The sequence below is a fragment of the Vulpes lagopus genome, chromosome 19, assembly GCF_018345385.1.
Source record: "Vulpes lagopus strain Blue_001 chromosome 19, ASM1834538v1, whole genome shotgun sequence".
NCBI lineage: Eukaryota > Metazoa > Chordata > Mammalia > Carnivora > Canidae > Vulpes > Vulpes lagopus.
The window spans coordinates 45,384,365-45,406,168 of record NC_054842.1 but is presented as its reverse complement, the minus strand read 5'-3'; the positions used below and the strand labels follow the sequence as shown (position 1 = coordinate 45,406,168).

The 21,804-nt window shown below is 37.5% G+C and overlaps 1 protein-coding gene across 4 annotated transcripts in view; it reads right to left on the bottom strand.

Annotated features, from left to right (window-relative positions):
* Positions 1-2,633: 2,633 nt before the first annotated feature.
* Positions 2,634-21,804, bottom strand: part of RNF13 (ring finger protein 13) — a 150,411-nt gene continuing 131,240 nt past the window's right edge. For all 4 annotated transcript variants that reach the window (XM_041734007.1, XM_041734006.1, XM_041734008.1 and 1 more), the window contains 2 exons: positions 4,336-4,416; positions 2,634-4,051 (listed from right to left, as the gene is read on the bottom strand). In XM_041734007.1, the coding sequence (XP_041589941.1) occupies positions 3,687-4,051; positions 4,336-4,416 (446 nt within the window). In that variant the 3' untranslated portion in view covers positions 2,634-3,686. The remainder of the gene's footprint in view (positions 4,052-4,335; positions 4,417-21,804) is intronic.

The window sequence follows — 21,804 nt, the reverse complement described above, 5'->3', positions numbered from 1 at the left end:
CTGCGTTGAGCTATCTCATGTGACTTCTTTAGATTTGGAAGCTATATTGGCATGTTGAAGTCAACCAGCTGGGACTCCCACATAAGACCTTCCTTAGGCAGCATGTAAGAAAATTGGGATATTCCTGCAGTTTCTGGCTTTGGAGTGACATAATAGCTATGACTACATAATGTTCCAGTTTAATTACGGAGGTTAAAAGGTCTCTGGGATGTATTCAAGTTTAGTAAATGTTAGTTTGTCTTTATGAACTGTGAGGCAGAAACTCAACGCGGGAGTGCTCAAAAGTTGGTGGGTCTAAGCAAAACTGGGGAGCTGGTTGTGATGCAGATTTTGGGCTCTGGATTCTCCAGGCGGGAGGTGGGATTCCATAAGCTCCAGAAGCCCCTTTAGAAATCATCAGCAGGTCAGTCTGATGATTCATTGTAAGTGGCCTATGTGCTATCCTTTGAGAAACAGGGTTAGGGAATGGGAATCTCCACCTTACCTAACATACTGAGCATAATTAAGATTTTAACAGTGTCGTCAGGCATTAGTTCTGAATTACAGGAATATAAAGGTATGGAAGATAAGGAATTTGGGGCTTCTTTGGTAGTTGGACATGACTGCGAAATTGAAAAACAACTTCAACTTCTTGACCTGTTGAGAACCCTGTTACAGCCAAAGGTTGGTCAAATTAAAATTTGGTGGTTGGGCTGTGATACAAGATTTTACAGTAATAGTATACATTTACACTTTAGCTGTAAAGAACTGTTAGGGTAACTGATTAGAAAGCAACTAAAATTGTGAAGCTTTTGAGGAACCACTAAGGTGAAGAGGTGTGTGTTTGGGGGTAGGTGTGGGGGAGTAGAAAGAAGGTGGTAGAGGGCAACTATCACTAGAGTTTAATGAAATAATGAAACTAGCCATTGGTCCCCTACTCAGAAAAACACTTAGGAAAATATATGCAGGTATCTGTTTTATATACTTAATTCTGGGAATTGAACATAAGGAAATGGGGCTGTACACATTTGTATACCAGGATGTCCTCACACCACATTAAACTTGGAAAACTACAAGATTTGACTTTCAGGGTTATGGGTTAAATGGATTATTTTATGTCCAGAGAATAAAATAGTCAATTGAATAATATGAGGAAATGCTCACCAATAAATATGAAATGAGGTAATGAACAGATGTTGCATACAGTGTAAATACAGTGTATAATATATACATGTATTTTACACATAGGTATTTCTGAAGGCAAAATATCCAGATAAATTCATCTCGGGGTAAGTTTCCATGTGACTATACTTTCATATAATCAGAAAAGTTTTAAATTAGGAAAATACCTTTTAATGGAAATTAGATATTAATTTTATTTAATGTCCTATTTAAAAAGCTGTATAGTTACACCATGAAGAAAATTTAAAGATTTCAACTAGTTAGAAAAGTAGTAACAATCCTAGACAGTATCCTTACTTGACACTTTTTTTTTTTTTAACAACTAAAAGTAACAGTTTGGGCCTTAAAAATGGTTGGAGGGGGCAATTTTGCCTCAGGAAAATGAAGTTTAAAAGAGCCCAAGTGGCTCAGCAGTTTGGCACCTGTTTTTGGCCCAGGGTGTGATCCTGGAGTCCTGAGATTGAGTTCCACGTTGGGCTCCCGGCATGGGGCCTGCTCCTCCCTCTGCCTGTGTCTCTGCCCCTCTCTATCATGAATAAATAAATAAAATCTTTAAAAAAAAAAAAAAAAGAAAAGAACCCAAGTCCTTGATCTGATTTATAGATTGAGGATTGAGGGGCTACAACATTTGGTATGTTATAGTGACCTTCAACTTGGCCCTTTTAAAAAATAAAAATGGTTTTAGATATGATGTGTTTATTTACCTTCACAATTATAAAAGCTATTACTGTATATTCATGTGGCAGGTACCGAGTGTTCGGTCTTGATGCTCTACCTTAGGTTAAATGAAACTGTACAAATGACCACCCAGGTTCGGAAAGGTTAGAGTTGGCGAGTCCATCCAATCCCAGGGCCGGTTTCCCTACCATAGTAAACTGATGACCTGTTTCTCAGGCCTGTGTGTGATTTTTAAGAGGTGGTTGGGGGAGAGGACAACTTGGTATCTGACAGGGAAATAAAAGGTTGAATTCAGTATCTACTAAATGGAAATACCTTTTTTTTTTTTTTTTTTGATGGACTATAAGTTTTTTTTTCAGGAAATAAAATTTCTCCAATAGTGTTACATTTCTTTTTTAAAAATAATTTTTTTCTTTTTACAACATGAGACTCCTGTATATCCTATACTTAACTATTCTCTAATATGCTTTTGTTGACTACAAATTCCCATGCCAATATAGCTTTATCTAGATACTAACTTTATTCTTTCAAGGCTGTATAGAGGTCTACTGTAAGGATGTACCATAATTACAGCAGAGTACCACAGTGTACACTATTGTTGGAATGATTTTGGCTGCAGTTTTAACTTTTAGGGGATTAGCTAATCGGTTGTGAGCAGTTACCTTGTATAAAATTCTAAGGTGGTTTTATCTGATCTACGTTACCGTAGTAATTATACTTTTATATATAGCACTGTCCATATAAATCAGGCTACTCTGGGTAATAGTACAGTAGAACAAATACTTTGCCAGTTCTTAAAGTGGAAAACATGTGTTTATTAACATTCAAACTCCCTTCATACAAGGCCATATAAAAATTCTTAGCATTTTGATTATACATAAGTCTATATTTTCTACATAGTTACAATGATGTATAATATAATTTAGTTTTTCATAATACATTGTTTAAGTACATCATTAGTTCTGTTAAACATAAGCAATTATTTTCAAATCCAATACTTGAACATTTTCCTCTGTACATAGTTTAGCAGGGCTAATTAGCATAAGATACTCTTTGTTAAGAGGTATATGATCTGAGTATTAACAGTTGCTGAAGTTTGGTATTTTTATACAGCATTTTCTTTTTGCTTTGATCATAACACAAAACCCTTAAGGATACTGAAATTCAGTAAGTCCAGAGACATGTTACTTTAGCTGATGAATCAATTCATACATAACACTATATAGTACTAAAACCTTGAGGGGAAAAAAAAAAAAAAAACTATGAAAATCTGCACTCGTACAGACTATTCCTATCAGGATAAGACTAGTTGGGAATAGAAAGGAAAAAGACAGCTTAAGTTTCTTTGAGGTGCTGAGAGAAGGAAAAATGCTAAATTGTCACTTCTCAGGAGTGATGGCAATTTAGGGAAATACCAGAACAAACATATTCCAACTCAACAACTCTAGGTAAACTTTATGCAAATGGGAGTTGGCTTAGCTCATGCTAGGTGGTCACAGCACTGACCTTGTGTGTAAAACACGAAACACTTGCATACTGTGATCTAGGTCTTAACTGCAAGCTATACTGAGGAATTTTTAAAAATGTTTTGGCTATATTTCATTCCAAAAGAAGAGCTGATTTGATGCTGGAGTTACAGCACCAGCCTATTACTAGTTTATCAGTGAAAATGAAGTGCACTCCTGCAGATGAATACCAGATCAGAAAAACCTGTTTCAGTATCTGATTAAACTGTAGAACACTAAAAAATAAGTTATTTCTACAGGAATCTCTGAAGGGAGCAAAAAAATCAAATTATATACCTAAATAAACATTTATTAGGAAATAACCCGATCACCCTCTGGAGGTCAGACCGTGTTTGCTACGTTGTAATCCCGTTCACCATTCGGCTGCAGCTGGACTACAACACTGTGCGCATTGATCTCGTTTTCTGCATCACTGCTGTCGGTGTCTTCGTTGTCCTCTTCTTCATAGTCTGAAGACTCGGTCATATTCTGATGTGAGCGAGATTCCGACAAAGCCCCAAATGACTGGGTGCTGACAGAAGCCAAAGGTCTAAGAAGAGGGGTGTGTTCGGACACCTCATTTTCTTCTTGACTGCTGTCTGTGTCGGAGTCTGAGTCGCCTTGGGAAGGAACCACTTTTTGCTTGCAGACCGGACAGGTTTTTTTGGTTTTAGTTAGCCAGGGGTCCACACACTTGCAGTGGTAAGCTGTTGAGGCAAAATATACATCCTTTAGGGAGTGTACTCTGGTTGAGAACATCACATTTTTAATTTCTTGCCATGTTTATTCATGTTCTTCTAATCTGCATGCATCATGCAGGGACAAGAAAAGTTGGTACATTTTTATAAATCTACCTCCATACTTTAATGGCACCGCTAACTGCTGTAAGACCTGGCTCACGGTGTGCTAATAACTATTTTGTCTCCTTCTCCAAAATTGAGCCTGCATATAAATTCTACATAAATTCAAAGCAGTATGTAATTATTCATACCATGGGAACAAGGGAGGATTCTGAGCTTGTCTCCATCTTCATATTCATCCAAACAAATGGCACATACATCATACTCATCTCCTATGACAGAGAGTAGTAAATAAAATTAATTAAAAGATGTAGAGAAGTATTCTTAACTTTCCAACTCTTCAAGTTAGGTCAATCAAAAGACATTTAAAATAATTGACTGAGGAAGACCTGTCTGTAAATGATACCTTTTTCTTGCTTTCGGTCAGATCAGGGAGCTGCTCTAAGTTCAGGAACCTGAAGTTTTAATTTAAACAATTAACCTTTTACCTAAAATAAATTAAAAATCGATGTCAGATATGTTTACCTTAACTTTGCAAAAGATTTTTTATTAGAGTCATAACTGCAGTAGTGTTTTATAGAACTACTCTCATGCTAATTTCAAAATATTTTATAACAAAGACAAAATTTCACAGTTTAGATTTCTTAAAGTGTCGGTAATTCTTAAAGTAAAAATGGAAACATTAGAACGTCCTTGGGTTTTTTTTTTTAATATGTTAGTTGGAGAAACATTTGGAATGAGACACACTAGACTTCAAGTCTCTGTTCCAACATTTACTAGCCCTGTGGTACTCGATGCCTCTGACATCCAGTTCTCATATCTGTAGAGAGTCCACCTACCACACAGGTTGGTGAGTGAGCAAAGGGGCAGGCACACAGATAGTCACTAAATGGTGTTTGTTAATCTGCCCCTTTAATTTATTGTTGAACTTACCACTTTTATAAATCATGAGGGTTTTTTATTAATCCATAGCTCTTTGGAATTCAACTATAATTAATTTTAAAGGAATTGGCAGTTTTATACAGCAGATTTTTAAGTTGAGGCAATAGTGGCAGTGACCACTGTGACTGCTTTCTCATTGTTTTTTAAGTTTTTACCTAATACATACATTTAATGGAAATCTCAGGGAACAAAGGACAATTCATTGCCTGTCCCACACAGGGTAACAACCTTGGAAGGCAGGTCAGGAATAAAGCCATTGTCTGGATAGTCCAGATGAACATGGCCCATAAAGAAGCGAGTGGTAGTTCTAGCCAAACAATCCCTTTAACATCCTTTAGTCGTTTAAAATAGCACATTCAGGAGGAGTCCTAAAAAGCCTTGATGAAAATGACTATTTTTTGTTCAGTATTTTGAATTTGGTTATTACAGTACTGAGTATCAAATACTTTCAATAACAAGTACAAGCTTCTATGTTAGAACCCTGTGTGTGGAATTGGGTGAGACAGAGCGTATGCACCTAAAACTATTAAAGACCAAAGGACTCTAACATCTAATACATCTATAATTATACAATAGATCCATTTACATGGACTCTGAGGACAGTTTTAATAAGCAAGTCAGTCATCACTGATTTCTCAAATCAGACTTTAAATTTTAGTACTTTGTGAAAATGCCCATTAAACACAGATATAGTCACCAATGGAGGAGGTAGTCTGGTGGCTAAAGGTCCCAGTCTTCAGAGGGACAGTTCTGAGGCACGTGGTTCCTCCGAGGGGCTCTAAGAGACAGAGAGCAGCTGTCCACAGAGGAACCAGCTCAGTAAGAGACACTTCATTTTCATTCCCTGTCTCAGTCTCCCCACTCCCTCCCTCTTGCTTCCTGGGATTATTTCCCAAAGAAATTACCTGTAACTGTCCTTTTCTCAGGTTTTATTCTCAGAAATTCAAATTAAGACAACAGTTTTATGCATTGGCTTTTTAGTAATTTCATACTGCTTTCCTGTTGGAATTCGTTACATCTTTGGCAAACAGTAATAGGTTATGATATTCTACTTGTATTTTGCTAGATATGTGAGTCCTCAGATCTTTATTTTAAAAAAGAAAAAGATGGGCAGCCCCTGAGGCGCAGTGGCTTAGCGCCACCTGCAGCCTGGGGTGCGATCCTGGAGGCCCAGGATTGAGTCCCAGTCAGGCTCCCTGCATGGAACCTGCTTGTGTCTCTCTGCCTGTGTCTCTGCCTCTCTCTCTCTCTCTCTCTCTCTCTCTCTGTGTCTCTATGAATAAGTAAATAAAATATTTTAAAAAAGGAAAAAGACAACAAGGGCAAAAGATGCATAACACATGGCAGAAAATCTAAAGAAAATTCAGCTACCAAGAAATTATCATTGGAAACCTCCATTACAGAAGCTAAACTGCAGAGTTAAAAATATCAGAGGTTAAATTCTAACAGTATTAAGCTTACTTGTAAGGCCATCATTGTATCTGGAAAAATTACTGCGCCAAATAAATTGATTTTGTAAAATTACATTAACATTTATTTGACCATTTCACTGGCATTATAAAATAAGGAGTAACTTCCTTTAGCCATTTTTAGCTAATGACTTTTAAAATGTAATTTGTGGGCAGCCCGGTGGCTCAGCGGTTTAGCGCCTGCCTTCAGCCCAGGGCCTGATCCTGGAGTTCTGGGATAGAGTCCCACGTCGGGCTCCCGGCATGGAGCCTGCTTCTCCCTCTGCCTGTGTATCTACCTCTCTCTCTCTCTCATGAATAAATAAGATCTTTAAAAAAATAAAAAAAATAAAATGTAATTTGTGTTAATTCAGTGTTATACAGATGGCACCGCTGATTTAGAATTTAAAGTGAAATACCTCATGATTTATTTCCTTATAAAATGCTACACATTTTTCAGAAAAAAAAAATACAGTTAGTATGACTCCGTAAGAACAGACTGGTCCAGAGCTGAGCCCCAAGGCTCTAAGCATCATCTTATTAAGGTTATCCTGCATTACCAAGTGGGCCCAGTGTAATCACAAGGGGCCTTAAATGTGTAAGAGGGAGGCAGAAAGGTTCAGAGTCCGAGGGACATATGGCTATGGATGACTGGTCAGAGAGATGGAAGAGGATGCCGGTTACAAGCCAAAGACCATGGTGGCCTCTGGAAGCTGGAAAAGGTAAGGAATGGATTCTCCCCAAGAGCCTCCAGAAAAGAACACAGCCCTGCTTACATCTTGATTGTAGCCCCGTGAGACCTGTGTCGGACTTCTAACCTACAGAACTGTTAAGATAATTATGTAGTTTTAAGACCCTAAATTTGTAGTAATCTGTTACCACAGCAATAGGAAATTAATACAGGTAGTATCTGAGTTAGCTCTAAATGTATGGGTTTGATGCTTTAAAGTCCCGTGCATTTAGTCCCTAAATGTATGGGTTTTGATGCTTTCCTGTCAATCCTTTCAATTGTTCCAGGTGATGGATTTATAAGAAAATGATGGGTCAAGATTCAAAGGTACAGTTTGATCATGGACCAGATTAGAGCCTAGTGTACCGTAGAGAATTAACGCCCCTGGCCTTGGGCTTGTGATGACCTGGTAAAGCACAGGTTAGGATGCTGGAGGTTTTCATCCTGTTCATCTTCTTTATTAGCCATGATACCTAGTGCAGAACAGCTCCACGTTTCAATATTCTCAAAGGGAAAACAAAGATATTAATGTCTGTATCTTAAGATTATGAATTAAGAGAAATGATGCAAGTAGAATATTTTACATAGTGTTTGGTGCAAATTGCCACCTGATAAAACCAGCTGGAGAGGAAGACCGACTTAAGCCGCAGTGCACCAAAGGCTGTGGGAGGAGGCTGCTCTCTAATCTCTCCATGTGCTTCGGGTGAACTGCATGCTTAGAGTCAGCCGCAGTGGTCACTGAACCTGTTTGTACATAGGGTAATTATGTAATTTAATTAAATATTCAGCAGTCCTTGAACTGTGAGTGTAAAAGGCTGGTTTTATTTAACAACTAGATTGACTGTATTAAGAACACTTAATAAAAGCTAGTTGCTCCCCAAACCCCTCTCCAGCCAAAATGATACTAAGTATGGGTGAGAAATCTAAGAGACTGGAAAATTTATGAGTCGATAAAAAGCAAGAATGAAAGCAGAATCCAATTTTTGTCCTGTTTTAAAATGCCTGAAACTAAAAATGGTAGGAAATGCCTCATGTACCCTGACAGCTTGGAAATCCAGTCAGTGGCTTCATACTCAAAACTGTGGCCCAACATCAAATAACTATTGAGTAGCTTTACGTTTAACTTAAAGATAAATTTAAGGCGTTTACTTTTATGATTTACAACTTGGGTTATTTTTTAAAAATCTGTTCAACTGTGCATTAGTTCTCGCAGCGGAAGGTGAAAGGGTTTGTAAGTGGTAATATTTGTTTTGTTACCGTCGGCATCATGCTACAAAGTTTTGATTAGTATAAACGTGGTTCTTAACGGGAAGATTTTGCCCCCCACTGACATTTGGTGACACTTGGAGACATTTTCTGTTTTCACAACTGGGAGATGGTGCTGTAGGAGGCTAGGGATCTGCTAAACACCCCCATGGGGCTCTGGACAGCCCCTCAAAATGACTCCATCTAAAACGCCAACGGTGCAGAAGTTGAGAAACCCTGATGTAAAACCTCTGCAGGTTTTGTCAAGTGATGACTTTGGACAGAGGTGAGGTGACGGGAGGGCTGAGATTCCCGTCTGTGACTTCAGACGGCATGGAGACCCTTCTGTCCAGGATGCGTCTGGCATGGTCATTCCCCTGTGTTAGAATACTTTCATGAATGCATTTTTCAAGTCCCATCAGTCTGGGAATATTATAGGAGTGGACAGAACTTTGATTTTTCCCCCGTAACCCTATTCTTCTTGAGTTTCTCTCCTAAACCCTGGGTACAACAACGGCCCAGCAAAGGGATCCCAGTGGCATGAATGGCTGATCAGGCTGGGCGGTGCCCTGAACGCGGCTTTCCCCGTGGGCCCACATCAGTCTGTCACCGCATCCTGTAAACTTTACCCAGGAAGTCCCCTTATTTCCTCAACTACTCTGGTCTATAGCCTGGATTACTGTGAGAGCCCCTTGCCTACCTTCTGTTCTGGCCTCATGCAGTTTCTCTCCATAGCAGCCGGGGAGGGGGGGGGGTTGGATTTTTTCCCCCCCTTTTTTGAACACATCAGATCACTCTCATAGATGGCTCCCTATCTCACTTAGAATAAAATCTGAGCTCCAGGGTGCCTGGGTGGCTCAGATGGTTACACATCTGCCTTTGGCTCCAGTCATAATCTTCAGGTCCTGGGATCCAGGCCAGCTTCGGGCTCCCTGCTCAGCAGGGAGTCTGCTTCTCTCTCTGCCTCTTCCTCTGCTTATGCTGTTTCTCTCTCTCTCTCTCTCTCAATTGAATAAATATCTTTTAAAAAAAATCTGAGCTCCTTATGACCTTCGTAAAGCTATATATGTGACCCCATCTCCCTCTCCCATCTCCTCTCACACCAGTCTCAACCCCCCTTCATGCATACTTCAACCACAATGGCCTTTTAGTCCTGAATAAACTAATGCAAGAGTTAAGTGGGGACCTGCATTTAGCCACATTATAACAAAAACTTTTGGACATTAGATATAGAAAGAGGAATCATCATTTCTAGGATGACTAAAAAAATGAACTAATTTGAGATAATCTAGCCATAGCGCATAAATATTTACGCAGAACTGAATTGTTCTATTTAATAACAAGATTGTCTAAAGCTTAAAATCAACTAGAATAGATTTCCTCAAAGTAAAAGACTGAACATTCAGGGCTAACTAAACACAGGTTTCATGAGACATGATAACAAAAACATTTTAAACAATTTGCCCAGGGGAGATGCAGCACTGGATTCATGAACTTCAAAAATTACTGTTGTAGAGAAAATACCTTGCCACTTATTCCCTACTTTACAAGTAAAACAATGACAGCTCTTTCTAGCAAATAAATTAATTTTATCTTCTGTTCTCCTCTCCTTCATACCAGTTCCCAAAAATTCTGAACACAAGACAACAGGGCAGAATATTTCTAAAGCCAGATTTGCTTGAGAATGGATTATTTTTTAACCCCTGAGCAAAGGAACTAATATTTACTTTTAAGGTTGCAGTAAAGGTAGCTAAATGTAGTCATAAAAATTAAGCATGTCTCAGTTGATAGATTAAGGAAATCAACTATAAAAAATAAGTAGGGCTGCACTTTTACATATTCTCCTGTACAATGTGATGTTGCTTTTTTCCAATCTTGGAAATAATATCTTTTGCTTTTTAGACCTATCTTTGAAAATCTCAATGATGAAGCTATAAAATAAAAGTGCCTGGTAACTTAAAGTTTCAAATATGAAACCCATTTTTTTCTTAGATCATAACTCTGGGATCTGGCTGCTTTACATACAGCTCCCACAGAGACGGCCTTAAATGCTTAGTAGAGGGAATGTTCAGAGAAAACATAAGGATTTCATCTGCTGTGAAACATGGTGTATAGTAACCAGTCTTTATAATTACAGACTTGGAGAAATATATTAACGGAATGACTCAGGAAACCACAATTTCAATTGAAGATTATTTTTGAGGACAATAACGAGTAATGACGAGATTTATAAAGAAGTTGGCTGCTTCAGAAAAAAACAACTAAAAACGCTATTATTTTATCTGTGCTAGAAATCGCTAAGTCAGTATTTAAATCACTTAGGTATTATCAGCATAAACACTTCTGAAAGGGCTGCCAAGTGAAGATCAATAGATAGGAAGACTTAAGGTGATCACATCCCCAGAGCACCCAGAGCACCACCCGCTGGGAGTGTGGACGCACCTGTACTCTGCTTGTGCCGGGGGCCTCACGCTGCTGGTTTCCGTAGGCTTGATTACAGACTCTGCCTATGGAAAACTTCGAAATGCCAAATCCTTTTTGTTTGTTGGCAAATATTCCCAAAATACTATAACTTCCCCTAAAATTAATATTCCTACTACATTCAAAAGCTTCCGAAAGTTCTCTAAGACTTTCATGGTCTGGTGCTGCGACTCACTGGAGTGGCAGGTACCCACAGAAGTAAGTGCTCTACATGCTTTCAATCCTCCGATAGGGTGTAGAACCATGAGGAAATTGCAACAATTGGGATTCTTTTCCCTTTTCTAACACATATGCATACTTTGCCAAAAGCATTAGCATACACTAGAATATGCATAACAAATAGGCCTCTTTTTTTTCTTTAGGTGTCAAATCTCATGATAACCAAATCATTTTAAAGCAAAAATACAACCACCCCAAACTTAGGGCTACTGGAAAGAAACTTCAAGTGTAATACTTTCAAAGTTACATATTTTTAAGCTGCTTCATGATTTGGCAATCTTACCTTTTTTTCATCATCATAAAAGAAATGTTAATGACTGAATTTTAATGACACTAATATTTTATGATTTTTACGTAAGGGTTGTTTTTGTAATAATAATTGCTACCTTTTGTTGAGGTGTTACTATATACTGGGGACTGTGTTACAAGCACTTTTCATACTGATTCTCATATTGACTTAAGTCCTCCCACCCACCTTATGAAGTGTAGGTTCCGCCAGCCACATTTACACATGAAGGAATGTGTAGAGACGTTAAGAAACTTGCACATGGCCAATAAATGGGGTGATCCAGAATCCCAGCCCAGGTCTGTCCATCCATGGTCTTAACCCTTCTGCCTGTATTATCTTGTAGCACATCTACTTAGAATTTCACATTTCAATAATCCCCTTTGATTTACAAAGTATAAAGGGTAAGAGGTTAAGAAATACTCTTAAGCTGCCACTTATTAGAAATTAAAATGTTTCCAGTTCATAAACCAGAGCACTTTTTTCCTTCAGATTGCCACATGCAGAGAGAAAAAGTACTCAGTAAATATTTATTGAAGGAATATATGAATAACTACACCCCAGTTATTCCCAGGAAATCTTGATCTCTACCTTCAACTGCTCATTGGAAGACCTAATCACATAACTCTAAGTACAAAAAGCTAGGTATTTTTATATAATGTAGATAAATTCTGTATATCCTGATTGATGGAGTAAAGCTGGCTCCAGATTTTGCCATCCAAATCCAATGCTGAATATGCCAGCCAACTCTCAAGACAACAGAAGTATTACACGGATTATAATATTTGCACAGTGGCAATATTAGATCCTGTTTCTACGTATGACAATCAGAAGATCTACAGGAAGGAAGCAGTCACTGTACTAGGAGATAATGGAGAAAGTTTCTTGGAGAGGCACCAGGGTCAGGCCTTGAAGATAACCTGAATATAGAAAAACTAAGAAGGAAAAGATACTACAAGGAAAGTAACAGTTTAAAAGTGTTTGCAAAGAAGAAACAAACATGGCAAAATCAAAGTTATGCAAGGTTAGAGATAAAGAGCAATGGAAAGTAATGTTGGATGAGGATGGTGGAGCCGTATCATGAACAGCTGCGAATACTAAGATGAGGACTCTGATTGACTTCCTAGGCTGTAGAGATCAATTGAAAGCTTTCAAGCAGAGGAATGATAATGTGTGAAAACAGCATCTTAACAATTCTTCATCAGCGTGCTGAAGGAACTCAGGCCTGGGATGTAGAGGTGAGCCTAGAGACAGTAAGAGTGACCTGTGGGCACTCTCAAGTTTTAAGTAATAAACTGAGGACGGGTTTACATGACACAGTAGTAAGAATGGACAGAAACGACCAGATCCAATAATCATTTTGGAAAGAACAACTCAGTAGATTTGGGGGTTAGGCATAGGTAATAAAGGAGGGGGTAAATGCAAAGATAATGTATGCAATTTTAAGTAATGGCTGTTTGCTTAACTTGTGTTTTACTTGGCATTAATTAGGATACAACTTGTAAAAAGAGCAGGAGAGGGACTGGAAGCAGATTAACTGGTAATTTCTTTTTTAAACTAGAATGGGTAAGTTAATTCTAAATACTGAAGAGATGTTTAGTGTTTGGTGAGTATATTTTATCCTAAAATAATGTGTAACTACTGCCACAGACTAATTATAGTCTGAACAACATGTGCAGCTTATTTAGACTACAGTGTGTCAGAATGTACTATCTCTGCAAAGATACAGTATCTATTCTTCCTCACTGGACCACACATTTTATTGTAATACAAGAAATGCTGTATTGTGATGGAAAGTCCTACTTCCCATGGAAGTACATATTTATAAATATGCACAGATAAATAATATAGATTATATGTGTATTATATAATACATATACATAAAAATAAATTACATTTGGCCTGTTTCCACTGCATTAGAAATTCTTTGAGAACAGGCACTGAGGTGGACACTTGACGGGATGAGCACTGGGTGTTTCTCTGTATGTTGGTAAATTGAACACCAATAAAAATTAATTTAAAAAAAAAAGAAATTCTTTGAGAATGGGTGTCGCATTTCTGATCTGTTAAGTTTTCTAAAATGTCCACTATAATAAACAGACATATACTGACATTTATTTGGCAAATATAGAATAAGTGCCTGCCCTACACTATGAACTGTACTAAAGCAGAGCCTAAAGGAAGACTAGGGACTCAGAGGTAAACAAAACAGGGAAATGAATCAAAAGCCAAAAACTATACACAGAGGTATGTGGGTGGCATAGGAAGTATCTCATCCAGCTAGAATTTAAGATGTAAGGAAGAGAACAGGATTGAAGCTAGTGGTATAAGCCAGGGTCAGACCATAAGGTTCTTATTCTAAAGTATGCCTTTTTTTTTTTTTTTTAGCAGGGGGGAGGGCAGGGGTGTGCAGAGCGAGGGAGAGTGCGGAGCCCGACACGGGGCTTGATCTCACAACCCTGAGATCATGACCTAAGCAGAAATCAAGAATCCAATGCTTCACTGACTGAGCCACCCAGATGCCCCTGTTTCGTTTTATTCTTACATATAAATGATTCTCAGAATAAACCATAGAGATTTTCTTGCTGTATATAATTATGGACAGGGAGCTCCTACTGCCAACACCAAACACTGGTCAAACACATGCTGACAAATGCAGAAGGAAAAACAGCTTGGGACATATTAAATTTGAAGACTGCATAGGATATTCAGGCAGAGAAGTCTGTTAGTTAACTGGAGATAATGGGACTGCACTGGAGTTTAGGAGAAAGGTCTGGATACAGGTCATCAGGAAAACAGCTCACTAGGAAGAGGCAAGAACTAAGGAGAAAATAACCTGATAGGAAATCCACAGATCTGTGCCTAGCACACGGAAAGCTCTCAAATGTTTGCTATTATTATAAGCAGTGAAACAAACAAATGGCAGCAAGGAGATTCGTATTTTACAGAAGATGACAACTAAAGTACTGATGACTGATGACAAGCAGTGCTCCTAAGTGCCTACTCTACGTACAGCCATCCAGGACTGAAAACCACGCATGTAAGGGAAGTTGCCGCTGGCAGTGAGTTGCGTATGTAGAGTGTATGGAAGCAGAAAGCAGAAGGTTGAGGACCTCTGGACCCCACTGTACCTTATTTACCCCCGAGGGCAGAAACGTAACCTAACTTTGTGAATGTTTCATTGCTTCTTTCTGATTGCCATAAACATGGAATCAGTTAAAGACAAAATGTGCTTAATAACTAAAATAAGTCACACAGGATGATCAGCCTATGAAAATTTGCTGACATGGTACTATCTATAGAAAAACATCTTTAAATGAAAGTCATTAAATAAGTTACAGATAAAGAAGCCAAATGAGGCAATATATGTGAAAACTTCCCGTAACACAGAGCACTGAATAAATGTGATTTGTACAGTTAGAAAACAATGGATTCATGGTTAACATGAGACAAGCTTTACTTAGTTCTGGTCTACAATAATTTGTACTTGAAAAGTCATGGTTTTGCATTATTTTCTTCTATCTTAGGAAGAAGGTACTTAGGGCAGATATTATCAGAGAGGTTTGGGCAAGAGGTTTGGTCAAGGTCACACATCTAATCATGAATGAAACCAGGTCGTCTTTTGGTTCAAAATCTTGTATTCTTTCCACCACACTATTTTGCTGACCTCCTAAAAATTAACTGCTAACTTCCACATTGCTATGGGATTCGTAAGAACTAGTTACATACTCCCACCCCTCTAATTACTAAGATATGATACAAATTGCCTAAGCTTATCTGTGGTAATAGAAAACCAGCTATAGAATACGAACAGGAACCAGCTATAGAAAAGGAAATGATGTGATTCCAATGGAATTTTGGGGGCTCTCTCTAATTCCAAAAATGGAACAATTCCTACAGGGAGAAGAAGTAGTATAATTAACATTCCTCACTGAGGTCTACTGGGTTCCCCATCCCTCCACCTTGCCTTTTAAAGTAGGCTACACACCCAGTGTGGAGCCCAATGCGGGGCTCAAACTCACAACCCTGAGATCAAGAGTTGGACACCTAACTGACTGAGCCATGCAGGCACCCCTCTACCTCCACTGTATTACCCTTTAGACATAAAATCCAGTAAGAATACATTGTTCTTTCCTTTCTTTACTCTTTTAAAGAAAATTTCAAACATACACAAATAATGACCCTTATACATACCACCATTAGACCATCTCATATACCATAACTGAATTTCAACAATTTTCAATCTACTCTTATTAGATTCACCTCCTACTTTTTTCCTTAAGTATTTTTTTTGTATATTTTTTTATTGGAGTTCGATTTGCCAACATATAGTATAACACCCAGTGCTCATCCCATCAAGTGCCCTTAAGTATTTTAAAACAAATGAGGTATAACATTTTACCAATGCATACCTTTATATATTTCTAAAAACTAAAAGACGTTAGAAAATGTAATCACAATGCTATTATATCTAACAAAATGAAGGGTATTTTCTTAACATCATCCAATACCCACGGCATTTTCAATTTCCTCAAACAACCCTACAGATAATTTATTCACACTAGGATCCAACCAAGGTCCAAACATTGCATTTGGCTGGTAACTTATCTCTTAATCTAAGAATACTCTGCTCCCTTTATGTATCTTACTTGTTAAATAAACTGGATCATTTGTCCTGTAAATTTGTTTGCATTCTGAATTTGGGTGATTGAATAGATAACTGTTTCTTAAGATGGTTATACTGGTACATCAATAATTCTTTGTTCAGACCAGAAATTCCACTCAATCAGTGGCATCTTTCTGTAAATCAGGAAAACAGTACTATCTTAAAGTTCTTTATCTGCCAAAAAATAATTAACACAAATAATAAAAATCTGATGACAAAGAATGAACAATAACTTCCCAAAGCTGTGTAGTGTACAATCTGTGTAATTGTATATTGCAGCCTGGATTCAGAATTTTGGGTAAGATAATTTTCCACAAGTAAGAAAAAGTGGGTGGGATTTCTTTTTAATAAACTGGCTTATTACTTCACTCTATAACTTGAAAGACATAAAAAAAAATCAGTTTCCAACATTGTCATTATCCTTTGATAATGGAGAACCTGACAGCCTTTTCATACACTCAGCCTGTGTAGCCCCAAGCATCCAGACTGGAGAAAAAAAAAAAAAAAGTTTAAGGTTTTGGGCAAAAAAAAACTTTCTTTTTTTTTACGAATAACTTTTTTCTGTATGTTGGCAAATTGAACACCAATAAAAAATAAATTTATTATTAAAAAAATAAATAACTTAAAAAAATAAAGTGATTTCTAATTCTGTGTTCATATGGAAACCATTCTGATTTTATCCCTTTTATAATCACGGCAAAAAAAATAAGACTTTTTCACAGACAATAACAACTATCAAAATGTGTTTAGTCTGCATTTCTAAGGGGAAAATAATCCATTTACTCATTGGTTCTAAATTTCTCGTTTTAGTTTACAACAAAATAATCACAGTTATGCTAAGAACAAAGTTTTACAGTGTCCAGTCATTTGTGCAAACTAAAAACTAGTGTCAATGGATACAATAGAGTGTACATCTGCAAAGGCTGGCACTCTGCAGCTATTGCTAAGTTTAATATTTTTAGGGTTAGTGCAACTGAATTTAAATGGTTTGTGATTTAATGATAGTTTGGGGCAAATATTTGGGTTCTACTAAGTAAATGCCTTGCTAGGTATGAATGTTTTGTAGAAACTGAAAATATTACAGCCTATGCAAAGAAAGTATCTTCAAGATATAGGTTAATAAATCATTTTACAATGAGAGACTTATCTAATTTTATGGATTAAGTCACAAAAAGATGGATTTGGTCAACATGTTTTCTAAACTATCTATCTCTAGGGATGCCGGGTGGCCTAGTGGTTGAGCATCTGCCTTTGGCTCAAGGTGTGATCTTGGGGTTCTTGGATCGAGTTCTGAATCAGGCTCCCCGCAGAGAGCCTGATTCTCCCTCTGCCTCTCTCTGTGTCTCTCATGAATAAATAAATAAAATCTTAAAAAAATAAATAAAACTATCTCTAGTCAGTATTTAAAGAAACCTGTGTGAGATCTAAATTTTTTAAGAAACCTGAAATATGACTATTCTATGCAATTCACTATTGCATCCCTAGTGTTTAGGTAGAACAGTGTGCCTAGAGCACAGTTTAAGTGTCTAGTATATATTTATTGAATGTATAGAGTTAATTGCAGATTTAAATAAGTTAAGGGGAGTATTTTTAAAAAGCATTTTTATACCACAATCTGTAGAAATGAGTAATACTAACAAATAATTTTCTTGGTACTCAAATACAAAATATAGACCTCGGGATCCCTGGGTGGCGCAGCGGTTTGGCGCCTGCCTTTGGCCCAGGGCCCCAGGATCGAATCCCACATCGGGCTCCTGGTGCATGGTGCCTGCTTCTCCCTCTGCCTATGTCTCTGCCCCCCCCCCCCCCGCTGTGTGTGTGACTAACATAAATAAAAAAAAAAAAATCAAAATATAGACCTCATGTAAGACTGATGGATGTGATCAGACCCTAAAACTTTCTGAAGATACTGTACTGGTCTGGAAATGTGTAAAGTAATAGTCATTCTCTTATAACTCATAGAATGGTCAATTGGTATAAACACCTTGGAGTTTGGCACTGTGAGTTAAATTTGATGGCATACATATTCTATGACTTAGCAGTTTCACTCCTAGGTAAATTAGAGACCCAGAGAAACAGACACATACAACCAAGGAGTGAAGTAGTAGTAGTAGTAGTAGTAGTAGTAGTAGTAGTAGTAGTAGAACTTGAAGGGGCAGGAGGAGAGACTTCCAGCATATAGGTGCTTGGAAGTTGTCACTCTGCTGTGCTCACCACAGGGAAAAAACTGAATAGACTGAAAATCAACAACTCTTCTTATATCTATAGGATTGAGGTTACAGAGAAAACTGCGCCTAAAATTGGGCAGTCACATTGGCAGATATGGAGAATCATAACTTATTGGAGAGGCCCAGGAGGAAAAAAACCTGCGGGAACCTGTATCAGGACAGAAGAACATAAAATGTAATCACTAAATTGCTGGAGGCTCAGTGTGGACAAGTTTGAGAGTTTAAAAATCCAAGGGAACTTGAACATTTTGTTAGTTTTACCTTGTGGAGCTCTACCAGGTTCTCAAAATGAGTATGAAGAATAATCCCCTTGGACTTCTGATGGGAAGGGGAAAGTAGCCATTCTGAAATATGCCAAGCATACTGTTCTTAACAAGCTTACCCTCAAGAAAAAAACTAATCAGACTGTAACCTATTGAGGGTTTTATCACAATCTGACATGGCAAAAGGCAAAATACCCAGCTCCAACGTCTGTAGTCATCAGGTCCCATCAAAGGCTGGGAAAAAATTGAAAAGCATTTGTGAAATTCACAGCTCAAAGCCAAAGGCTCATTAGAAGACAGACAAATCACATGACTACAGACTCCCCCCGCCCTACCCCCCCCACCTTATAATCACATCACCAATGACCTGTTTCACTCAGAACATCATGTTTGGCTTTCAGCAAAAAATTATAAGGACACTTAAAGGCCAAAAACATAGTCTGAAGAGATAGAGCAAGCATCAGAACCAAACTTAGATATGACAGGGATGTTGGAACCATCAGGTCATAAATTTAAGACAACTATTATTAACATGCTAAAGGCTTTAAAAAAATAAAATAGACAACGTGAAAGAACAGATGGATAATGCAAGCAGAAATATGGGAATTCTAGGAAAATTAAAAAGAGATGCTAGTGATCAAAAACACTAACAATAACTTTGATGGGCTCATTAGTAGACTGGACAAAGCTGAGGACAGAATCTCTTGAGTTGATACATCCAAAAAACCCTACAAAATTGAAAAGCAAAGGAAAAAGTGAAAAAAAAAAAACAGAATAACAAAATAACCAAGAACTGTAAGACAACTTAAAAAGGTATAACGATGCACAATGGGAGTCATCAGGAGGAGAAGTGAGAAAAGGAACAGAAGTGGTATTTGAAGCAATGACTGAGAATTTCTATGTTAACTTAAGACAACAAATCAAAAGTCCAGGAATATCAGAGAACACTAAGCAGGACAAATTCTTTAAAAAAAAAAAAAAAAAAAAAACTACAGAAAATCAAAGATTAAAAAAAAAAAAAAAAGATTCTGAAAGAAGCCAGAGGGGAAAAAAACACATGTATGGGAAACAAAGATAAGAATTAACATCTGATTCTCCTCAGAAACCACAAGAACAAAAAGAGAGGGAATGTTGAAAGTCTTGAAGGAAAAAACCCAAACCTAGAACTCTGTGCCCTACAACATTATCCTTCAAAAGCAAAGGAAAGTAGTGATGTCAGCAAGATGACAGAACAGGAAGCCCTAATTCTCCCTGCAGCCATGGAAACACAGACTTAATAACAGAGCAAATGACTCTGTAAGGAATCTAAAACACAGTTCAAAGGTTTCTGCACCCCAGGCGTGGGTGAAGCCAACAGCATCAAAGCCCAGTAAGAAAATTCATGAAACTATCCACTTCCTCATGCCAGAGCCCCTCTTTTGCACATACCTATCATATTTGGGAGGAACCCCCTAACTCCTGTCTTCTATCTGGGGAGGGAAAGGTGTAGAATGTATATCCAATGTCAGAATTTTAGAGGAGCTTCCCAAGAGAAGAGTTTGCCTTGATGTGTCCAAGTATTGACAAGAATGGGGAGCCAGGTTGGGAATCTCTGAAAAAAAAAGAAAGATCATTAACTATGTACTACAGTCTGCAGTACTACAGACACTCACTAGGTAGAGCTTCAGTATCACAATTTACTCTACCATGAGAGGCTGCAATACTGTACACATACAACAGGGGGAGCGCCTGAGTAGAAACCAGCAAAACTCTTCAAATAGGTAATTACAAAAAGGGCTTGAGAGGTCTCCATAACTCTAAGTCCGGGAGAAAGTCTTCTCTGTTAGAAACCCGACTGCAAAATCTGGGAGAGTAGGTTGATTCTTCAAATGCCAAAATCTCAAAACCTAATAGTAACAAGATACACAAAGAAGCAGGGAAACGTAACACATATAAAAGAACAAATTTCCAGGAACCAAATCTAAAAAAAGAAAAATAGAATTTGCCGAAGAACTAAAAAATATTGTGAGACTGACCTTCAATGAATTAAAAAGAAAAAAGACAACTAAACAAAATCAGGAATACGATGCATGAAAAAAATATCAACAAAGAGAAATTATGAAGAAGAACCAAACTGAAATTCTGGAACTGAAGAATTCAATAACTGAATTGAAAAATCTCAGAGGGTTTCAACAGGAGACTTGACCAAGCAAAAGAATCAGCAAACTTGAAGATGGGCCTTTTGAAATTACCAAGGCAGAGAACAAAAATTAAAAAAGAATGAAGAAAAATGAAGAGAGTGCCTAAGGAATGTTTGGGACATCATCAAGCAGAACAACATATGCATTACTGGTGTCCTATGAGAACGAACAGAAAGGGGCAGGGAATCCTATTTGAAAAACCGGACAAAGATTTCCCAAATTTGGAGACAGAAATGACCTAAACTCCAAGAAGGATAAGTCTGGAGAGACCTACACCAAAACAAACTGTCAAGAGTCACAGATATAGGAGTAGCAAGAAAAATGTGACTTGTCACATACAAAGGAACACCTTTTAGATTATCATATTTCTTTGAAGAAACCCTGCAGGCTAGAAGGGAGTGGAGTGGGATATATATTTCAAGAGCTGAATGAAAAAGCTTCCAAAAATATTATAGCCAGCAAAAAAAAGATTTTCTTCCAAAAACAATGGAGTTAAAATTAAGCCTTTGCCAGATTAAAGCAAAACAAAACATAAAACTCATCACCACTAGACCTGCTCTACAAGATGAAGCAAAAAAAGGCAATAAAAAGAAACACAAAATCATATGAATTTTTAAGGCATAAAAAATTATAAATCTATGTTAATGGATATATGCAATGTAAAAACAATCTGTGTAATCAACAACAAAATGAGAGAAGGCAGAGATTTAGAGTAGTTTTTATACATGACTGACGTTATCAGTTTAGAACTGTGTAACTTTGAGATGTTTTGTGAAATTGCAATGATAATCACAAAGGAAATACTGATAGGATATACACAAAGGAAAATGAGAAATCAAAACGTGTCACTGCACACAAAATACAAAATGAAAATACAAATGAAAAAAACAAGAGAGGGAAAGAGCCACTAAAAAAACCCTGCAAGACAGGAAACAAAAATGGCAAGAGTAAGTCCTTCTCCATCAGTATTAC